This window comes from Ambystoma mexicanum, chromosome 14 (assembly GCF_040938575.1).
Source record: "Ambystoma mexicanum isolate Mex_15411 chromosome 14, UKY_AmexF1_1, whole genome shotgun sequence".
NCBI lineage: Eukaryota > Metazoa > Chordata > Amphibia > Caudata > Ambystomatidae > Ambystoma > Ambystoma mexicanum.
The window spans coordinates 419,706,923-419,724,332 of NC_090940.1; the positions used below are offsets into that span (position 1 = coordinate 419,706,923).

Consider the following 17,410-nt stretch of genomic DNA (forward strand, 5'->3'; position numbering starts at 1 on the left):
CAGGCAATAGTTACATTTCATAAAGACTGGGTTATTTTACTTCGTGCTTTTTGCAGTGACTGAATTAGGGGATTTGGCATAGAAAGTGTGTTCTAACCTTCAAGCTGAAGTCCCAAACAAGCTTCTATATCACGTTGCAAATCTTACCATTATGTTCAATGCTCCTCTTTTTCAGATTGCAATGCTGTCTGTAATTCACATCCCTGACAAAACATACCCACTTCCCAGCAGAATATTGCATCAGTATCTACTGACGGATCAGTGCCAATTCTTTGACCTGCAGGTGAGAGGTTTACCTTCTGATAGAAGGCTTCTACTGAAAATACCACATGGTGTCTACTTTAGTTTCTAGTTTCTAACATTCTAGTTTAACTAAATTGAAACAAAATCTAGTTGTTGCAGCATTGCTTTATTAATACGTGCACAGTCATTTGTGATGTTTGGCAAATACAAATGTTAAAATATGGTTCCTTGTTCAAAGGTCTTTCTCTATTGGAGATTCGACCTACTGTGGGACTGCTAAAAGTCTTTACCCCAAGACCGTGTTCCCATCTTACAACTGAATTCGTCCAAAGGTCGAGCTTTCAAAGTCAACTACTACTGTTCATTTGTCTAACTTTTATTCTGATATATTTTTTATCTTTAAATTAAATTTCCCAAGCAAGTTCCTTTCTCTTTCCTTGACGCACCCTTTTCCTTACATACTTTAAAAAAAATAATACATCTTGGCACTTTTCCTTTCAAATTCACCAACCTTTTCCCTTTTACTAATCGTATTCCCTTTTATGTGGACGTTTGTTCCCAAATACGTTTTGCCTGGTCAACCTATAGCAGTCTCACTTTACGTTGTCCCTCTTTTGTATATTGATCTTTGAACTTGCAACCTGAAATCTTCAACACATTGTTGTGAACATTTAGAATATCGTCTTCCTTATTAAGTTTTTGCGTTTAGGTGATATTAGCATCACCTGTAAGCCGACACTATTGCATTGGAGTACAGCCAGATGGGAGATGGTACGTGAGGAGGGAGACGAATCCTGTCGCTGATGTTAAGTTCATTACTCACTTCTCGACAACCTAGGACCATGCCAATCCATATTGCCATTCCCCCAATTACCTTCCGCTTCCCACCAAAAACTCAGACTTCTGGGATCTCTTTTAGCAAGCTCTGTCACACAGCAACATCAATCTGTGTACTCTATCTATAGGCCCTGCCAGTGTTATTTCTTTTTTTTAAACTTCTTTTTATTATTCAGCGTGGCAGCAAAACACAAGCGAACAGCATAAGGCGTTACAATATGAATACCGTATGCATAATGTAGGTGCACAGAGGTTACTTCACATAGTATCACAATCAATGGGTACAATCACAGCATGGATTGGGTAACAGAAGACCGCAATAGGGGTGAGGACCCGAGCAGGCGGGGGGAAGAGGGCGGGGGGGAGGTATCCAGTGTCGCGATTAGATTGGACATGTAAGAGCGGAACTTAAGCCATACATTTCTAGGTCTGGAGTGGGCAGGTTGCATATGGGACCAGGCTTCCTCCGAGTCCAAGGCCCAAGTGACCGCCCTCAGCCATTGAGCGTGTGTGGGAGGCGAGGGGCGAAGCCAACAAAGCATGATGGAGCGCACCGCCAGCAGGAGGCAGAGGCGGCTAATTTTTTAGAATCACGGGAGAGGCCTGGGAGATCATGAAAGAGACATACCAACGGGGAAGGAACAATGGGATGGTCGAGAACCGCAGACATTGTCGAGCAAACTGCCTCCCAAAACTGTGAGAGGCGAGGGCAGGACCAAATCATGTGAATGTAGTCTGCATCGTCTCAATAGCATCTAGGGCAGCTGGAAGGGTGATCCCTGGACATACGATGTAGTCTGATCGGGGTATAGTGAAACCTCTGTAGTACTTTGAACTGAATGAGTTTAAGGCGGGAGTTAAAGGACACTCGATGTGTACACTCGCATAGATGTGCCCAGCGCTCATCCGACATTTCAACACCCAGGTCTACCCCCCACACACACTTCAGTTTAGTGAAATCCGGGAAAAATCTGGATTGCAACATCGTGTATAACCTAGAGATTTTACCTCTTGTGGGCCCAGGGGAGCTGAGCTCCTCAATAGCCGGGTCGTCCGGAGGCAGCGCAGGGAACGTTTGACAATTACGTTTGAGGGTCCTGCGGAGGGATGCGTATTGAAGCCATGCACCCTGGTCACTCCTCAGGGGCAACGGGAGATCGGGCCATTCAACAAATATACCCTGGTCAAACACATCACGCAGCAGCTCGTAGCCCGCGTCTGCCCAGCGACGAACCGTGTCCGGTGGGACTTGCGGGACCCCCGGGAGGAAATTCCAGAGAGGGAGGTTGCCGTGAAAGGCGTAAGTAGTTTTGACTAGTCTCCACATCTTCGCTAATGCGATGGAAGTGCAGGCGACCGGGCTCTGTGAGTCCAGTGCTAATGGGGCGGGTTGTATCACCAAGGAGCGGATATCCCGGTCACAAACCGCAAGCTTCTCGAGTCGAACATGCGGGGGAGGGTCAATTGTATTAAACCAGTGAGAAGTATATTGAATTTGGGATACCAGCCAGTATTTGAGAAAGTTAGGGGCACCGAAGCCCCCGTTAGAGATGGGAGTGGACAGGGTATCAATTTTAAGGCGGACCGCACCCGAGTCCCAGAGAAAGGAATTCACAGTGCGAGTCAAGTCCCGGAAGAAGCCCCCCCCCCGCCCGGCTACAAGGGTATGTTAGTGAACCTGTAAAGCAACTGGGGTAACACCACCATCTTCAATAGCCCTATCCTGCCTGCCAGGGAAATCGGGAGCTTGTCCTAGGCCCGGACCTTAGCCGTCAGGTGTGTGAGATACTTCTGATAGTTTTCCTGGAAGGTCGACGCCTGCTGGCGCGTCACCACTATTCCCAAGTAGGTGAATGTGGACTGAGCCCATGTGAAGCCAAAGGTATCAGGAGGAGGGAGAGTGCATTCTGTGAGTGGAAAAAGAATGGATTTCGAACAATTCACTTTAAGACCAGAGATTCGACCGAACCGAATGATGTCCTCCAATATTGGGGGTAAGTTGATGGAGGGAGAGCGCACAAACAACAATGCATCATCCGCATATAGGGATACTATGTCCGACTGGCCCGCAGTGCGGAGGCCTCTGTGAGCATGAAGTTGGCGGAGCATATCAGCGAAGGGCTCTATTGCTATAGCGAAGATCAAGGGAGAGAAGGGGCACCCCTGTCTCATCCCCCTGGCGATCTCAAAGAGGGGGGAGCAGTGGTCGTCGGTGCGGACCCTGGCCACCGGGGAAGAGTAAAGCAATCTGACCCAGGAGAGAAAAGAGGGGCCGAATTTGCAACTATCGAGAACTCGCCATAGGTACCTCCAAGAGACCGAGTCAAACGCCTTTTGCATGTCGAGGGTGACAGCCACTGCTTGCGTGTCGGGACTGATTCTGTTAATTTATATTAAATAGGCTCCTCAGGCTCAAAGAGGTGGAGCGACCCGGAATGAAACCCGCCTGATCTGGATGGATGATAGATGGCAGGAGGGGAGCCAACCGGAGTGCCAGAGCCTTGGCATATACCTTGACGTCACAATTTATGAGTGAAAGCGGCCGGTATGAACCACATTGCAGGGGGGATTTACTTGATTTAAGTAGTACTGTGATTGTGGCCTCCCGGAGTGAAGGGGGGAATACACCGGACTCCACAGACTCCTCCCAGAGAGCTAGCAAGTGAGGAAGCAGCTGTGACTTAAAATGCTTGTAAAATTTGACCGGAATACCATCCGAACCGGGGGCACGCCCCGAGGATAAGGAGTCAATAGCGTCCGACAGCTCCTCCAGTGTGAGGGAGGAATCGAGGGAAGCAGCGGCTTCCGGGGACAGGGCTGAGAGAGGGAGGGCATTGAGAAAGGAGTCGATCTCCGCCACCGACACCTCATCTGAGTTAGAGTATAGGGTTTCATAAAATGTGAAGAATTGCCTGTTGATGACTTGCGAGGAGACAGCCATGGAGCCGTCGGGTCTCTCGACTCCGATTATGTGTGGGGACCCCGTCTCATGACGGATCAGACGTGCCAGAAATCGACCGGGGCGCTCCACCTCCCCATATCTCCTCGCCATGCCAGGACTATCCAAAAACCTTTGTTCGCGATCCGCGAGGGATCGAAACTTGTCCAATTCCGACCCTATGTCAGCCAGGTTGCCCGGGGTGGAGTGAAGTGAGCATGTAGCTTCCAGGGTAGAGAGTCTGGATTCACTAGCAGCAAGATCCCTCCGGATTGACTTAAGGACCCCATTCTCTTTGGACAACGCAATCCCTCTGATAGAAGCCTTAAATGACTCCCATAGAGTGGTCTGGGTCGCTACCGAGCCCGTATTAGTCTCGAAGAATTCCTCAATCGACCGCTCGAGCTCGGAACAGAACTCCGGGTCCAGTAAGGACAGGGGTTTCAGCCTCCAGTTGCGTGTCCGGCCGGGATCAGGACCCCAACCGATGGTCACAGTGACTGGAGAGTGGTCGGACAGGGTTCTGGGGAGAATCATTAGCTGTATAACGCTCTTAACCAGTTCGTTGGAGATCACCCATCTGTCAATGCGGGAACAGGAGTCGTGGACTGAGGAGTAAAAAGAGAACACAAGGGAGTCCGGGTAGAAGAACCTCCATGCGTCTACCATGGTGAGACGGGGCAGGGATGATAGTGCAGCGTAGGCTGCCCTAGAGAGTAGATGGGGCCTGGATCCAGATCTGTCAAGGGCCACATCGAAGATCGTGTTGAAGTCGCCCCCCCAAAGGATGGGAACCAGGGGGAAGCCTTCAAGGAGGGACGTAACCTGTACATAAAAATCCGGGTCATCTAGGTTAGGGCCGTAAATGTTCATCAGGACCACCTCCCTGTGTTGTAGCGTAGCATGAAGCAGTACATATCTGCCCTGAGGGTCTATTTGTGAGGAAATAAGAGTAAACTTGAGGCTCTTGTGAATGAGGGTCATGACCCCGCGGCTTTGGGTAGAGAAATCGGTAAAGAATCTATGGGGACCCCAGGTTTTGGCAAAACGCATACACTGTTTCGGCGGGCATGTGTCTCTTGTAAAAACAGAATCTTGGACCCATGACACTCGGTCTGCAACTGGAGCTGTCTCATCTTTTTATAATTTCCCAACCCACGTACGTTCCAGCTCATGAAGGTCAGGTCACTCTCGGTCACAGATACAGTGGTGGTTGAAAAGAACAAATGTCAGTACCCTGCGGGCCAATTTCACGGCCCTGCAGCACCAAGTCCTGAGCACCACCTCGCGGCTCGCCTTCGCTGCCAACGCAAACTTTTTAACAACAAAAACCCTGACATGTTCAGCACCCGGGCTATGATGGGCCGAGGTGGAGCACCAGGTCTGGGCTTAGCCGTCAGGGCTCGGTGTGCCCGCTCTATGGTGAAGTGCGGGGAGAGCTTGGGAGAATCCAGGAGCGAGACCAATGTGTGCTCGACAAAGTCCTCCATTGGTTCATGCACTTCGTTCTCGGGAACCCCGATGATGCAGAGGTTGTTACGCCTCGATCGAGATTCCAAGTCCTCGTTCTTCTTCTCTACCTCAAGGACTCGGTTGGAGAGAGCGGTGACCTCGGAGCGCAGGGCTCCCAGTGCATCCTCTGCGGAACCGACCTGGGTCTCGACTTCTGACACCCGGCTGTCAGTCCGCTCGATGTGGGCCTTAATGGAGGATATAGTACCGTTCATGCCATCCAGTTTTGAGTGGATTGCGGTGAAGCCCTCGCGAATAAAGTCCGTCATATTTTGGGATTCCGGTACTGTCGGGTGGGGGTGCAGCAGGGGCCTGCTCAGTGGTCTCCTCTGATGGTCTTGTCGCAGCCTTAGTAAACATGTTGATGGAGCTCTGTTTCCTTGCCCCTCCCTTGGTCATCCTGGCGATGTTGGAGGTCGAGTGGGGATGCGGGGGGGACCCCGGTCGCCCCGGGAGAAGGGGGGGAGCCCAGGCCCTGTACCACTTGAGGCAGAGTGCGAAGTGTGGTATAAGACAGGGAGTAATGCAGGGGAAGCCATGGCTGTGAATCCGTGTAAATGAGATGTTGCGGCTACCAGCGCAGGCCATGAGGTCTCAGCCAGCCCAGAGAGGCGTGGGGAGAAACGCGAGGAGACCTCGGGGGTGGAAGACCCCAGGGTTGGGGGCGATGAAGCCCAGCGAACAATGTGAGAGCCTGGATCCAGATATGGGTGGACGAGTGCGATGATGAAGGGGGGGGCCTCCCAGCGCAATGCCCCACCGGGTAGACCGGCCGCAGCCTCGAGCACAGTGATGGAAGATAGGGCAGGCAGCCGATGAGCAAAAGGTCCTGGGCGAAGTAGTGACACCAAGATCACTGCGGTCCCCTCAGAACACAGGAGACCCCCAAGGATGGAGACACCCGCATCCCGCGATGACCAGTGGATCGAGGGGATGAGAGAGATTCCGGGGGGGGCTCCAAGACCAATGCAGGCCGGGGAGGCGCCAGGCCCGGGGCGACACCAACCGCTAATGGGCCCAGAGGCCGGGGGCGCCGGCGGGTAATCCGCAGCCCCGTGTATGGAGGGGGTGAGGCAATGCTGCCACCCAGGAAAAGTCAGCGGGGGCCTCCCCGACCCACGTACCTGGTGGCCGCAAGGATCCGGTGCACCGCGTGTGTCCCCCGGGTGCCGGAGTCCCGCTGTCGGCGGGGGGGGGAGAGCTCCGGCGAGGTCCAGCAGGCGGAGAGAGGGGCCCGGGCAGCTCCGATGCAGGGCGGACGTCCCTCCGAGTGTGCCCCGGGTCGCGGCCGCTCGAGCCGGCGGTGCGCGGTCTCAGAACGCACCTCGGCCGCCTCCAGATCACACCACCAGTCAGGGGAGAGGCGGACCACCACCCGGCAGCGTACATCCACCGAGGCGGGGGCACGTCACAGGCCCCCGGGTGAGTCTATCCACTCCGCCAGGGGATGAGTTTTGGCGCGGGAGCGCTGCAGTCAGGTGGGGGGATGGTACGGCGGCGCCCAGGAATCGCGCTCCGCAGCTCCGATTTTCGACGGGAGTCGATCCGCTGGGTCCCTGGGGTAGCTGCTCCAGAAACGTATAAGCCGGGATCGGCTATCAGGCGTTAAGAGTGCCAATTTAGGATCTCGTGATCTGCCGGCTCCAGAGCTCGAGCCTCAGGTGGCCATCTTGTTCGGCGCTCAACAGCGCCCCCCGCCAGTGTTATTTCTAAGCAGTTTTCTGAGGGTTGATGTCTTAATTGCACCTATGTGTCAACACCCCCAATAATATGGGGTTGCTTACCAGATATACTTTAAATGAAGGTTCCACGCAGCGGTTTTGGATAAGTTATTAAAGGGTTTAATCCCAAAGTCCAAATCTCTGTAGAGAAAGATATTACAATTGCCCACATTATATGCAAAACTTTGCATCATTATTTAATATGTACACTGGGCTATTTCAGGGTAACTGATTATCAATTGATTTTCTGTTAGTTCTCCTGCTCTCTCTCATTGCCCGTATAACTAATTTTGGGAGCAAAGTAATTAAATCTCATTAATGCCAGTGGTTATAATCTATAGCCAATGGTTCACAATATGTCTTGGTAGTTATTGGTAAATTATTACTCGATTGTTTAATCAGTTTGTCACAAGTATGATGATAGCTTATATGCTGATTGGTATTGTCATAGACTCATTTTGGTGCCTTCCCGTGATCCGATTCTAAACAAAGAGAAGGCAAAAGCACTTACCGTAGGGCTTCAGTCTTTCCCATCGGCTAACACGGAGTTCCGTGAGCAGGCACCATTTTTAATTCAATGTTGATGTATTGTAACCATGGCGCCATGGTGCAGGCACTCCCTTCCCCAGCCCGGACTAGCTCCCCAATGCTGGGCGCCATCTTGTAAGGGAGGCTAGTAACGTGTTGTTCAATATATTCGGCTGGGTTCACCTTAGTTGGTTGTATTCTAGGCATGCAATTGATCGGATCTTCAAAATGATACAATGAGTGGATATGGCGCTTCCATGGTGGCAATGTTATACAGACACTGCCATGGTGCGTCTGCTCCATTAATTTATGCACGGGCGTATTTCCTAAGCTCGACGCCATCTTATATTAATAGCAAATTGGCGCAAGGCCAATTACCATCAAATACATTCACCATTCTAATTAGGATTTGAATATGTAATTGGTGTTATCTCCCAAAAATAAGTTATATCATAAGTGACGGAAATCACAACATTACATCTTAACTTACAGAAATAATTATTAGGTCTCACCTATACGGTATTTTCATATGTTACATATGCAAAGTATTTAGTACGCAAAGTCTCATCTGCTACACCTACAGGAATGATGCCATCTCATTGTCACTGTTTAAACATGTCACTGTTGTGTTTAAAAGGCAAATTATACGCGTTTCAGCCTGATGCAGTGCTTTTACCCTGTCGCCACCTCTTATTCAGGGTTACATTCTGAAGACCTATCAATCTAATATCAGATTTGTTATGCATTTGGTGAAAAGTTTCTAATGATGTCACTACTAATCAGTATGAATGATGGATAACTAAACAGGATGCAATGATGGATAACTAAACCCTAAATGGGTAATAATTCTAATGATAACAAACCAGGCTTCTCCATACTGGTTTGATTTGCAATTCTTCCAATAGATTTCTAACTTCAAATTCTTCATTTTCTACCAATGAGCGACCTAGATGGGTATCTTCAATGTCCTGAATTGACAGTTGACTGATGTGTATTGGTGTATCCTTGGTTATATAGTCACTTGTTTGTTTTGGCCGCAAAAAACCTTTTTAAATTTAAGCTTCCGTATGAAATTGTACAAATCTATATGTATGTCCACTTCTTTAAGAACACATGATGGTGCAAAGGATAGTCGTTTATTAAGTAGTCGTCTTTCATGCTCTGTGATAGTTCTATTGGAAAGGTTTAGAACTAAATCTTCTGTTACTTGTTCCTGCTCACCTCTTTCGAACTGGCCCTTGTTTGTCTTTTGTTAAATATTAGAAGTGTCCCTGTCTGAATCTTGTGCAGATTTTTAAGTGGAGATTGTAACCCTTTAACATCACTCTACATGTATTTGACCCTCTTCGCTGTCCAGCCCACATGTTATTCACCACCATATAGCTGGAAAAAAGGTTGGGGTGTCACAATGCTTGCCCCCGTCTCTGTTCTGGGAAGCCCAATGTCCTCAGTTGGTTGGCTCTGACAGTATTTTCGGTTCCATGTGTTACTATCCCCACAAAAATATAGCCATATGTTTGCAGCGATATTGACCCATGAACCCTGCGGGGGACACCCCCGCAACCCCTGCATTATTTTAAAAAGTGCAGGGGACACTCCCGCAAACCCCGCTCCCACGAAATATCCTCTCCAAAAATATCACCTATGGCGAGACAAACGGTCATATGTAAGGCGATATTTTTGGTGGGGATATTTTGTAGGGATACTGTATTTTCGTGTTTGTGTGTTCTTTCTGGCAGATGTGATGAAGTCAAATGCCTGTTTCTGTCCAAAAGCCTGAAGGGGACTCTGCATTCCCAGCGTACCAGGGTCTTGTTATCAGAGCTCTGAGCAATTTGGAGGTAGTACAGGTTGAAACACCCACAAAGTTTGAAACAAAATAGCCATATGGACCATTTGGCTGAATTTGCCCAGTGCTAAAAAGTTGAAGCCCAAAATACTGAACATGAGGAGCGAGGGTTGCGGGGGAAAAGAAAAGGTTCCACTGCAGCGTCATCTCCGAGCCGCGTTAGAGGGACGGAACTGACGCTGCAGGAGTACAGGGGAGGTGGAGGCACCCGGTGAAAAGGTAAGTAAGGGAGGGGGTTTTGTCTACGGCTGCTAACGGGACATGGATTTGGGTTGTTTTACCGAAGTACAAACTGATTTTCTGCGAAATCGACTACAGTCATTTCCGCCGCAATTGTTTCTACTTCGGTAAAACAACCCAAATCCAGTACAGGTTAGGAGCTGCAGCCCCCCCCATCCTAATCCCAACTCCCACCCAATTCTGTTGACCTTACTGGTGAAGCATAGTTGGCTTGCTTCCAAAGACCAGTGGCCTGCTCACATACGAGGTCAGAGGAAAAGAAGCAGAGCTGCCATGGTATGGAGGATGGCAGTGCAGCTAAAGACCAGAATTCCCTGTGGAAACTGTCCATGGTTCGAGGGTGTGGTGGTTAAAGGAGATGCCAGGTTTTACATGCCCCGTTTCCGACACCTGATCCAGGGACTGCACACAAATTCCCTGGGCACAGATGGATGGCTCCAGTGAACCTTACAAAGTCAGCAGATCCATGGATGACAACGCTCAGGATGGAGGATGCCAGGATTTCAGCAGCCGCAAAATCCCACATTATTGGCCTTTCGGATGCAGGCCATTTATTCCTGGATGGGGAAAAGGGACATCTGGACTGGAGGCAGATGTGTTTCTAGATGAAGAGCTGCTGCAATTACACAGGTCAGGGTGTCCCACAATGGGGTTGGAACAGCAACAACACCCCACTTGGTTCCAGTAAGGCAGGAGGAGACACCCACTGTTCTCTTACTTGCAGTTAATGGGTTAATGGAAACAAGCTTGGCTGCAGTGGCAGAATTTCCAGCTGTTTCCACTGGATCAGAAAGAGTAAGTGCCCGAGACATGATTTCCCTGCACAAGTAGGAGCAGAGCTTGCCCACCACAAGGTTCTGCAGGACAGCATCTCCTTTTCCAGCAATTTGACACACACGCACACGCAGGGAGGGTGGCTAGCCTGACCCTCCCATCACCACACACCCATACACCATTCAAAGCTTTGGCAACAATCCAATTGGGCCTGACCAGCCGCACTCCAATTTAGCTGACATATACTTGACAATGTGGATTGAAAAAAGCAAAAAGTCAAGGGGACTAATGGACAGCACAAGAGAGTAAAAATGACTGTCTGACCTAACGTGCAACATATCCCAGTGGCTGCTATTCTGACAAAGAAGCAAGCTGGGTGCTCTGTCCCTAACAACTACATGCTTAGTAGGCTTTCAGATAATTACACCTTTTGTAGGTGTAGATAAACCTATAGGCATTTTTCCCAACCTGATCCATTCCTCTCAAGAAGTAAAGTGTCATGTGTTTTGAAGATCCACAACACAGCGCTCCATTTTACTTAACAATTTTATGTCTGGTGTCCTTCCTGTAACCATCAGATGTCGTAATGTGTGCGATAGTCAGGGACATGCCCTTGTCAGAAAAGAGCAGGGACTCCTCTCACTCAGGGGTAGGTGTCCTGTCAGTGCATTTTTAGAGCCTATGCTACCCCAGAGGTGCTTTGAGAGAGTTGAGAGGGACCTCAGTCCCCGACTCTTCACGCCCCCCATGTACTCTGTATGGTGAAAGTATTGGTACCCTTTCCCATCCACAATGCCTAGCTGCGCCTTGTCTCCTCAGATTTCTTTTACACCTGTTACAGAACTACTTCTCCCAGAATCCCACAAGTTGCGGCAAGAAAGAAGTGAACAAAACCACAAGACTGAACAGACTGCAGCGGAACACTCCACCCCCTGGATCCCCCATCACAGCACCGGCAGAGGGAATAATAACATACCTGGAAAAGCAACCTTATCTTGCAGAGGAAAATTGTGCAGCCGAAAGCAAACGAATTGTTGCGTCTGCAATAAAAACCGTGCTGGAGGCCAAAAAGGTGGTGGGGCTTATCAGACTTTTAAATACTTTGACATACAAACCCTACCCCATTCGGAAAGAGCAGGAGTAAACTGGCCCAAATAGGCAGGTGTCCCGGGAGAGCAGTGTGAGGCAAGGGGAGTTACATGGCAAGGGAGGCAGTGCTATAAAAGCCTAGTGGGACAAATAATGAATAAAAGGTGTTCGAGTAAGGTTGGGAGTGGAATTGGTGGACCAAAAGACCTGGCAGTGGAAAGCAGAAGATGCAAAGGAGCATGGAAGAGACTGTGATCATGCTGGGAGAGAGAGTGGGTAAGTTATTGTGTGAGAGAGTTGAACCCGTAGGCCCTTTAAGCGAGGTAGCGCTTTATGGGATGGATGGGGATGCAGATCTTATCAGATCGCACCAATAATCAGCCCGATTCAGGAAGTTGGCCAAAAAACATAACTGATTTTAATTGCAATTTTCTAAAACAGGGAGTACAACAGGCGTCTAAGGACGACCCACAGCATAGGTCTCAATGCATTTCATAAAAAACATCTCTTTTATAACATAAACACGTCATACTTGACTTCATACTATGTGGCAAAATAAGCGAAAACCTATGGGGGTTTATGATGGGCTTAAGGGGCACATCCATTTTTCCCCTGTGTACTCACCGTGCAAGTATGTGGTCATGTGTTTCAAAACCGCTTTTGGCAGTGATCCCACTTGTGGCCATGGCATGAACATCTTGTCTGTTGTGCCCTTTACCCACTCCGCACTATACTGTTTAAGTTTAGGCGCGTGCTTTGGCAGCGTCTTGCACAAATGCATCAGTGGAGTGACAAGTCCCAATTGACTGTGAATACTTACCTTTACCTCCACAGATATGTTTCAGAAAAATAACAAATAGGAGTGCGCTCCAACCTCGCCACTCCAAGCCTATACTTCTCAATTATCTCAACCTATCTGTTTCAGTCGGTGCTGACAATGACTAAAAGATAGATAACCTTTTATCTCTTCTTTAACCTCAGTTTACTCTTGTCGCTCTTCAACACCTCTTTTCTTTTTTTTTTTAAACTTTCTTTATTGATGGTCACAAAGGTACAACGGCACCACATCTCATCAAAACTTGCATATATGACAAAGAGTGCATTTAACCATGGTTCTGTGTATACTGTTACAATGGCATGTCATCATTCTCAATCATGTTACATAAATAGACCCTGAAGGGGCCCCAGATGTCCTTCGGTCTGCATGCTGTAGGTTGGGTCATAACAAATTGTTCTTCTGCCTCATTTACATGCGTTAATTCTTGCAAAAAATGATTCATACTGGGCGGGGCGGGACTTTTCCATTTCTGAAGTATGCATTTTTTGGCCATGGCACAAATAATATTGAATAATCTTCGAATTTTTTCGGAACATTTGCCAATATCCCCAAATAAGTATTTCTGAGGAGTCATAACCGGGGGAACTTGTGTTATTTCTTCCAGTAATTCTGCCACTTCTCTCCAGAACCCCGCCACCACCGGACATTTCCAGTACATATGAAAGGCATCTGCCTGAGGTGTATTGCATTTAGGGCAGGAGTCGGAGGCACCCGGTACAAACCTAGCCACCTTGGCGGGTGTATAATGTAGCCTATTTAGGATCTTGAATTGAATCAATCTCAAACCAGAATTAAGTGAGATGTTTTTAGTAAGCATGCAATACCTTGCCCATTTTTCCTCCTCAATTGGTGTCTGTAGGTCTGTCTCCCACCTCTCCTTAACGTGGTTCAGTGTAGGGGTGTGGGCCTGAACCGCAGTGTATAACCTAGAGATCCCCAAGCCTTTAGTAGCTGTTATTAACTGTATACATGGATGAGCCACCGGTTCATCCGGGAACAGCGGCCATCTCTTAATAAATGCGGACCTCATACGGTAGTATTGGAGAGTTTTAAGTGGTCCATCTCCCATTGCCCTCAAGAACAACTTCAGATCCACAAACTTCCCTTCTACAAACATATCACCTACTTTCATTTCCCCGTCTGGGTCCCACGATTCTTGTATGCTAGTGTCATGAGTGGGAGGCAAGCCCGGAAAGTTCCAAAGAGGAACCTCCGGGTTATAGGGTGTCTCAATCTTTAACCTTTTGAATATTGCCTCCCATGCCCTTACAGTGCAGCTCACAGGGTTGTAATCACAAGTATCTCTATACTTTGTGTCAAAAAGCACAGATTGTATATTTGTGGGGTGTGTGGTATGTTCCTCTATCCATGCGTGTGGTGTTTTCTGGGGGCTCATACCAGTGTTTTGCAAACTGTGCCTGGGAAACATAATAATAAAGCTCAAAGTCGGGGCCGCTATGCCTCCCATGGAATACGGCTCCGTCATTTTTTCCCAGCTTATTCTAGCCGTTTTTCCGCCCCAGAGAAATGTGACAGCTATAGATCGGAGTTTGGTGAAAAAGACTCTGCCCGGCCATATGGGGATGTTGACAAAGAGGTACAGTAACTTGGGAAGGATCACCATTTTAAGGACCGCAACTCTACCTGCCAACGAGAGTGGGAGGCGTCCCCATATCTGGAGTTTCGTGCTTATGTTACGTAGTGCTGTCTCATGATTGTCGGAGTACAGCGTGTGTTTGTCTCTAGATACCAGAACCCCCAAGTATCTGATGTGGTGTTCTGACCATTTAAGCCCTCCAGTGGTGGGAGGCCGCCTAGTGGCCGGGGTGAGTGGAAAGATCTCAGACTTGGTCTTGTTTATGGTGTACCCGGAATATGCTGTGAATTCCTGTATCTCTTCCATTATAGGTGTTATATTTACCTCGGGTTCTTTGACATATAATAATGTGTCATCTGCATAGAGTGAAACCAGCTGGGTGGACCCTTTCATCATGATCCCTCGGTGTGTGTGTCTCAATCTGACCGCGGCCGCCATTGGTTCGATGGTTAATGCGAACAGTAGGGGCGAGAATGGGCATCCCTGTCTGGTACCCCTGCCCAAAAGGAACATATCAGAGATAGTTTTATTGGTTAACACTCGTGCACCAGGTTTTGTATATAGCAACCTGACATATTTTACAAAATTGGGACCAACCCCGAACGCCTCAAGAACCGCAAGAAGATAAACCCACGAGACAGAGTCGAATGCCTTCTCTGCATCGAGGGCTATAGCCACCGCGCTTCTTCCCGGATCTATCTGTGCCATAATGCCAAAAAGCCTACGCAGGTTCAGGGCGGTGGACCTCGTGGGAATAAACCCATTCTGATCAGGGTGGACAAGGGTAGGCACAGCCGGGAGAAGTCGGTTCGCCAAGACTTTAGCAAATATTTTTGCGTCTGTGTTTATAAGTGACAGGGGTCTATATGACGATACGTCCTGTGGAGGTCGTCGTGGCTTGGGGAGGACCGTTATTACAGCCTCCCTCATGGTTGGAGGCAGGATGTTATTTTCAAGAGCCTCCTCCCATACCTGCATCAATACAGGGACAAGTTCCTCGCGGACCTCTTTGTAAAATTCGGCCCCAATTCCATCCGACCCAGGAGCCCTGCCTGACGCCAGCCCCTTGGTTGCTTCCGTGATCTCGTCTGGGGTTATCGGTAGGTCCATGGCGAGGCGTTCCTCCTCAGGGAGCTTAGGGAGTGAGAGGGCTTCTAGATATGACCTAATTTCTGGGAGTGACTTCACATCTTTGTTCGAATAGAGGTGTTTATAGAAGTTCACAAATTCCCCATTTATATCCGTGTCAGTGAGGCGTACATCGCCTTGTGGTGTATGAATGCTAGTGATCAGGGTGGGTTGTCTACCCTGCTTAAGTAAATTGGATAGGGTTCTACCCGCCTTATTTCCTTCTCCATATCTACGCGCTCGTATGGGTGCCGCGATATATTGCACCTCTCTGCCGGCCAATTTGTTAAACTCTTGCAGGTGTGCCTGTATGTCTGCCAATATGTCTTTGTTTTGAGTACGAGTGTATTCTGTTTCTAGCCTATCTAGTTTGGTCTCAACCTCCGTTAACTCGGTTCTCACCCTTTTAAGCATACCAGAAGACCTGGATATCAACACCCCCCTTAACCAAACCTTAAAGGATTCCCATACTGTTGAAATCTTATCAACCGATCCCACATTGTTCATCAAATACTCCACAATATCAACATGCAATGTCTCAACTTCCCAGGGGTCTGCTAGCATTCCGCCGGGCATTCTCCACCTTCTGGAGGGTGCGGGAACATTCTGGAGCAATAGGTCTAACAACACTGGGGAATGGTCTGACATAGTGCGTGGAAGAATTTCACATCCCCGCAGTGCCTTCGTCATTGATGAAGAGACCAACCAGTAATCAATTCTTGATTCAGAGTCGTGGACTGAAGAGTAAAATGTATATCGTCTACTATCAGGATGTAGCTCCCTCCAGGAATCCACTAACAGAAGTTGAAACAGGATATGTGCCAGAGTCTGGGCGGCTTTACTAGGAGCTCTGACAGCCTTAGAGGCCCTGTCTAGGCACGGGTCAAGAACCAGATTAAAATCCCTGCCCCAAATGACCTTTGAAATTTCAAGCGACACAATTATCTGATACAATTCTAAGTAAAAGGCAGGGTCGTCGACATTGGGCCCATATGTGTTGACTAGGAGAAGGCGCTGAGAGGCGACCTCCCCCCATACCAAAACATACCTCCCCAGCGAGTCAACCCTGTGGCCTTCTGGCCTAAACCCCAACCCTGGATGTATGAGTGTGATGACCCCCCTGGACTGAGACGAATAGTCTGTGTAGAACCTAAGGGATCCCCATTTAGGCAATATGTGCATATTATCGGTCCCCACCATATGAGTTTCTTGTAACATCAGTATCTGGGGGCTGTGTCTGGCGATGTAGTTACCAATTTTTTTAGCTTTCATATGATTATTTAGCCCCCGAACATTCCATGTTAACAGTTTAACCTTCAGCCCCTCGCCTGCACATCATGAGGAAATGTCTGCCATCGTCTCGAACGACGGTTCTATAGTATTCATATAATTTGCTCGGTACCGGTCCAAATGTGACCACATTTTTACGTTTCAGGTCATAATTACCAACTTTGTGCCACAGTAGGGCTAGTCCAGAACTGTAACGTCCAATCCCAACTCCCCTTCCCCCCCCCACCCTCATTGTCACCCCCAACTTGACAATGCATCAAACCAAACTCGTGGAACATTTCGAGGGTGGCCATGTTGCTTTACATGGCCGCCGACTGGGTCCCAGCCTCCACTTAATCGCAGTGCCTGGACCAATAAGTATTGCACATTTTCTTAGTCACGCCCCTCAAGCACCTTATGTTATATCTGCGTTTGTCTCATGAGATCATAATCCCCCTTCAGTCTGCCGGTCTTGGCCTGTTGTTTTGCGCCGGTCTGCCCCCCTTGGGAGGAAGAGGTATAGAGGTTTCGATGTAGTGCGTAGCCTCAGCCGGAGATTCAAAAAAATGCGCCATGCCTGCGTGCTGGATCCGCATTTTGGCAGGAAAAATGAGAGCGTGTGGGATTTGACGCTCTCGCAGGAGCTTCTTAACCGGCTCGTAGGATCTCCTGTTCGCCTGTACCCCGGCAGAGAAGTCAGGATATATATGAATGCGATTTTCTTCAAATTGAAGTGTTCCTATCTCTCTTGCCCTGCGCAGGATTGTGTCCCTGTCTCTATAATTCAGGAGTTTTGCAATAATAGTGCGTGGCGGGGCACCCGGTTTAGGAGCCGGTGCCAAAGTGC

At 48.8% G+C, this 17,410-nt stretch overlaps 1 protein-coding gene across 1 annotated transcript in view; it reads left to right on the forward strand.

Moving 5' to 3' along the window:
• The window catches only part of CGRRF1 (cell growth regulator with ring finger domain 1), a 282,000-nt gene that overhangs the window by 227,800 nt on the left and 36,790 nt on the right, over nt 1–17,410 (forward strand). The window contains exon 5 of the mRNA XM_069637590.1: nt 176–283. Within this exon, the coding sequence (XP_069493691.1) occupies nt 176–283 (108 nt within the window). The remainder of the gene's footprint in view (nt 1–175; nt 284–17,410) is intronic.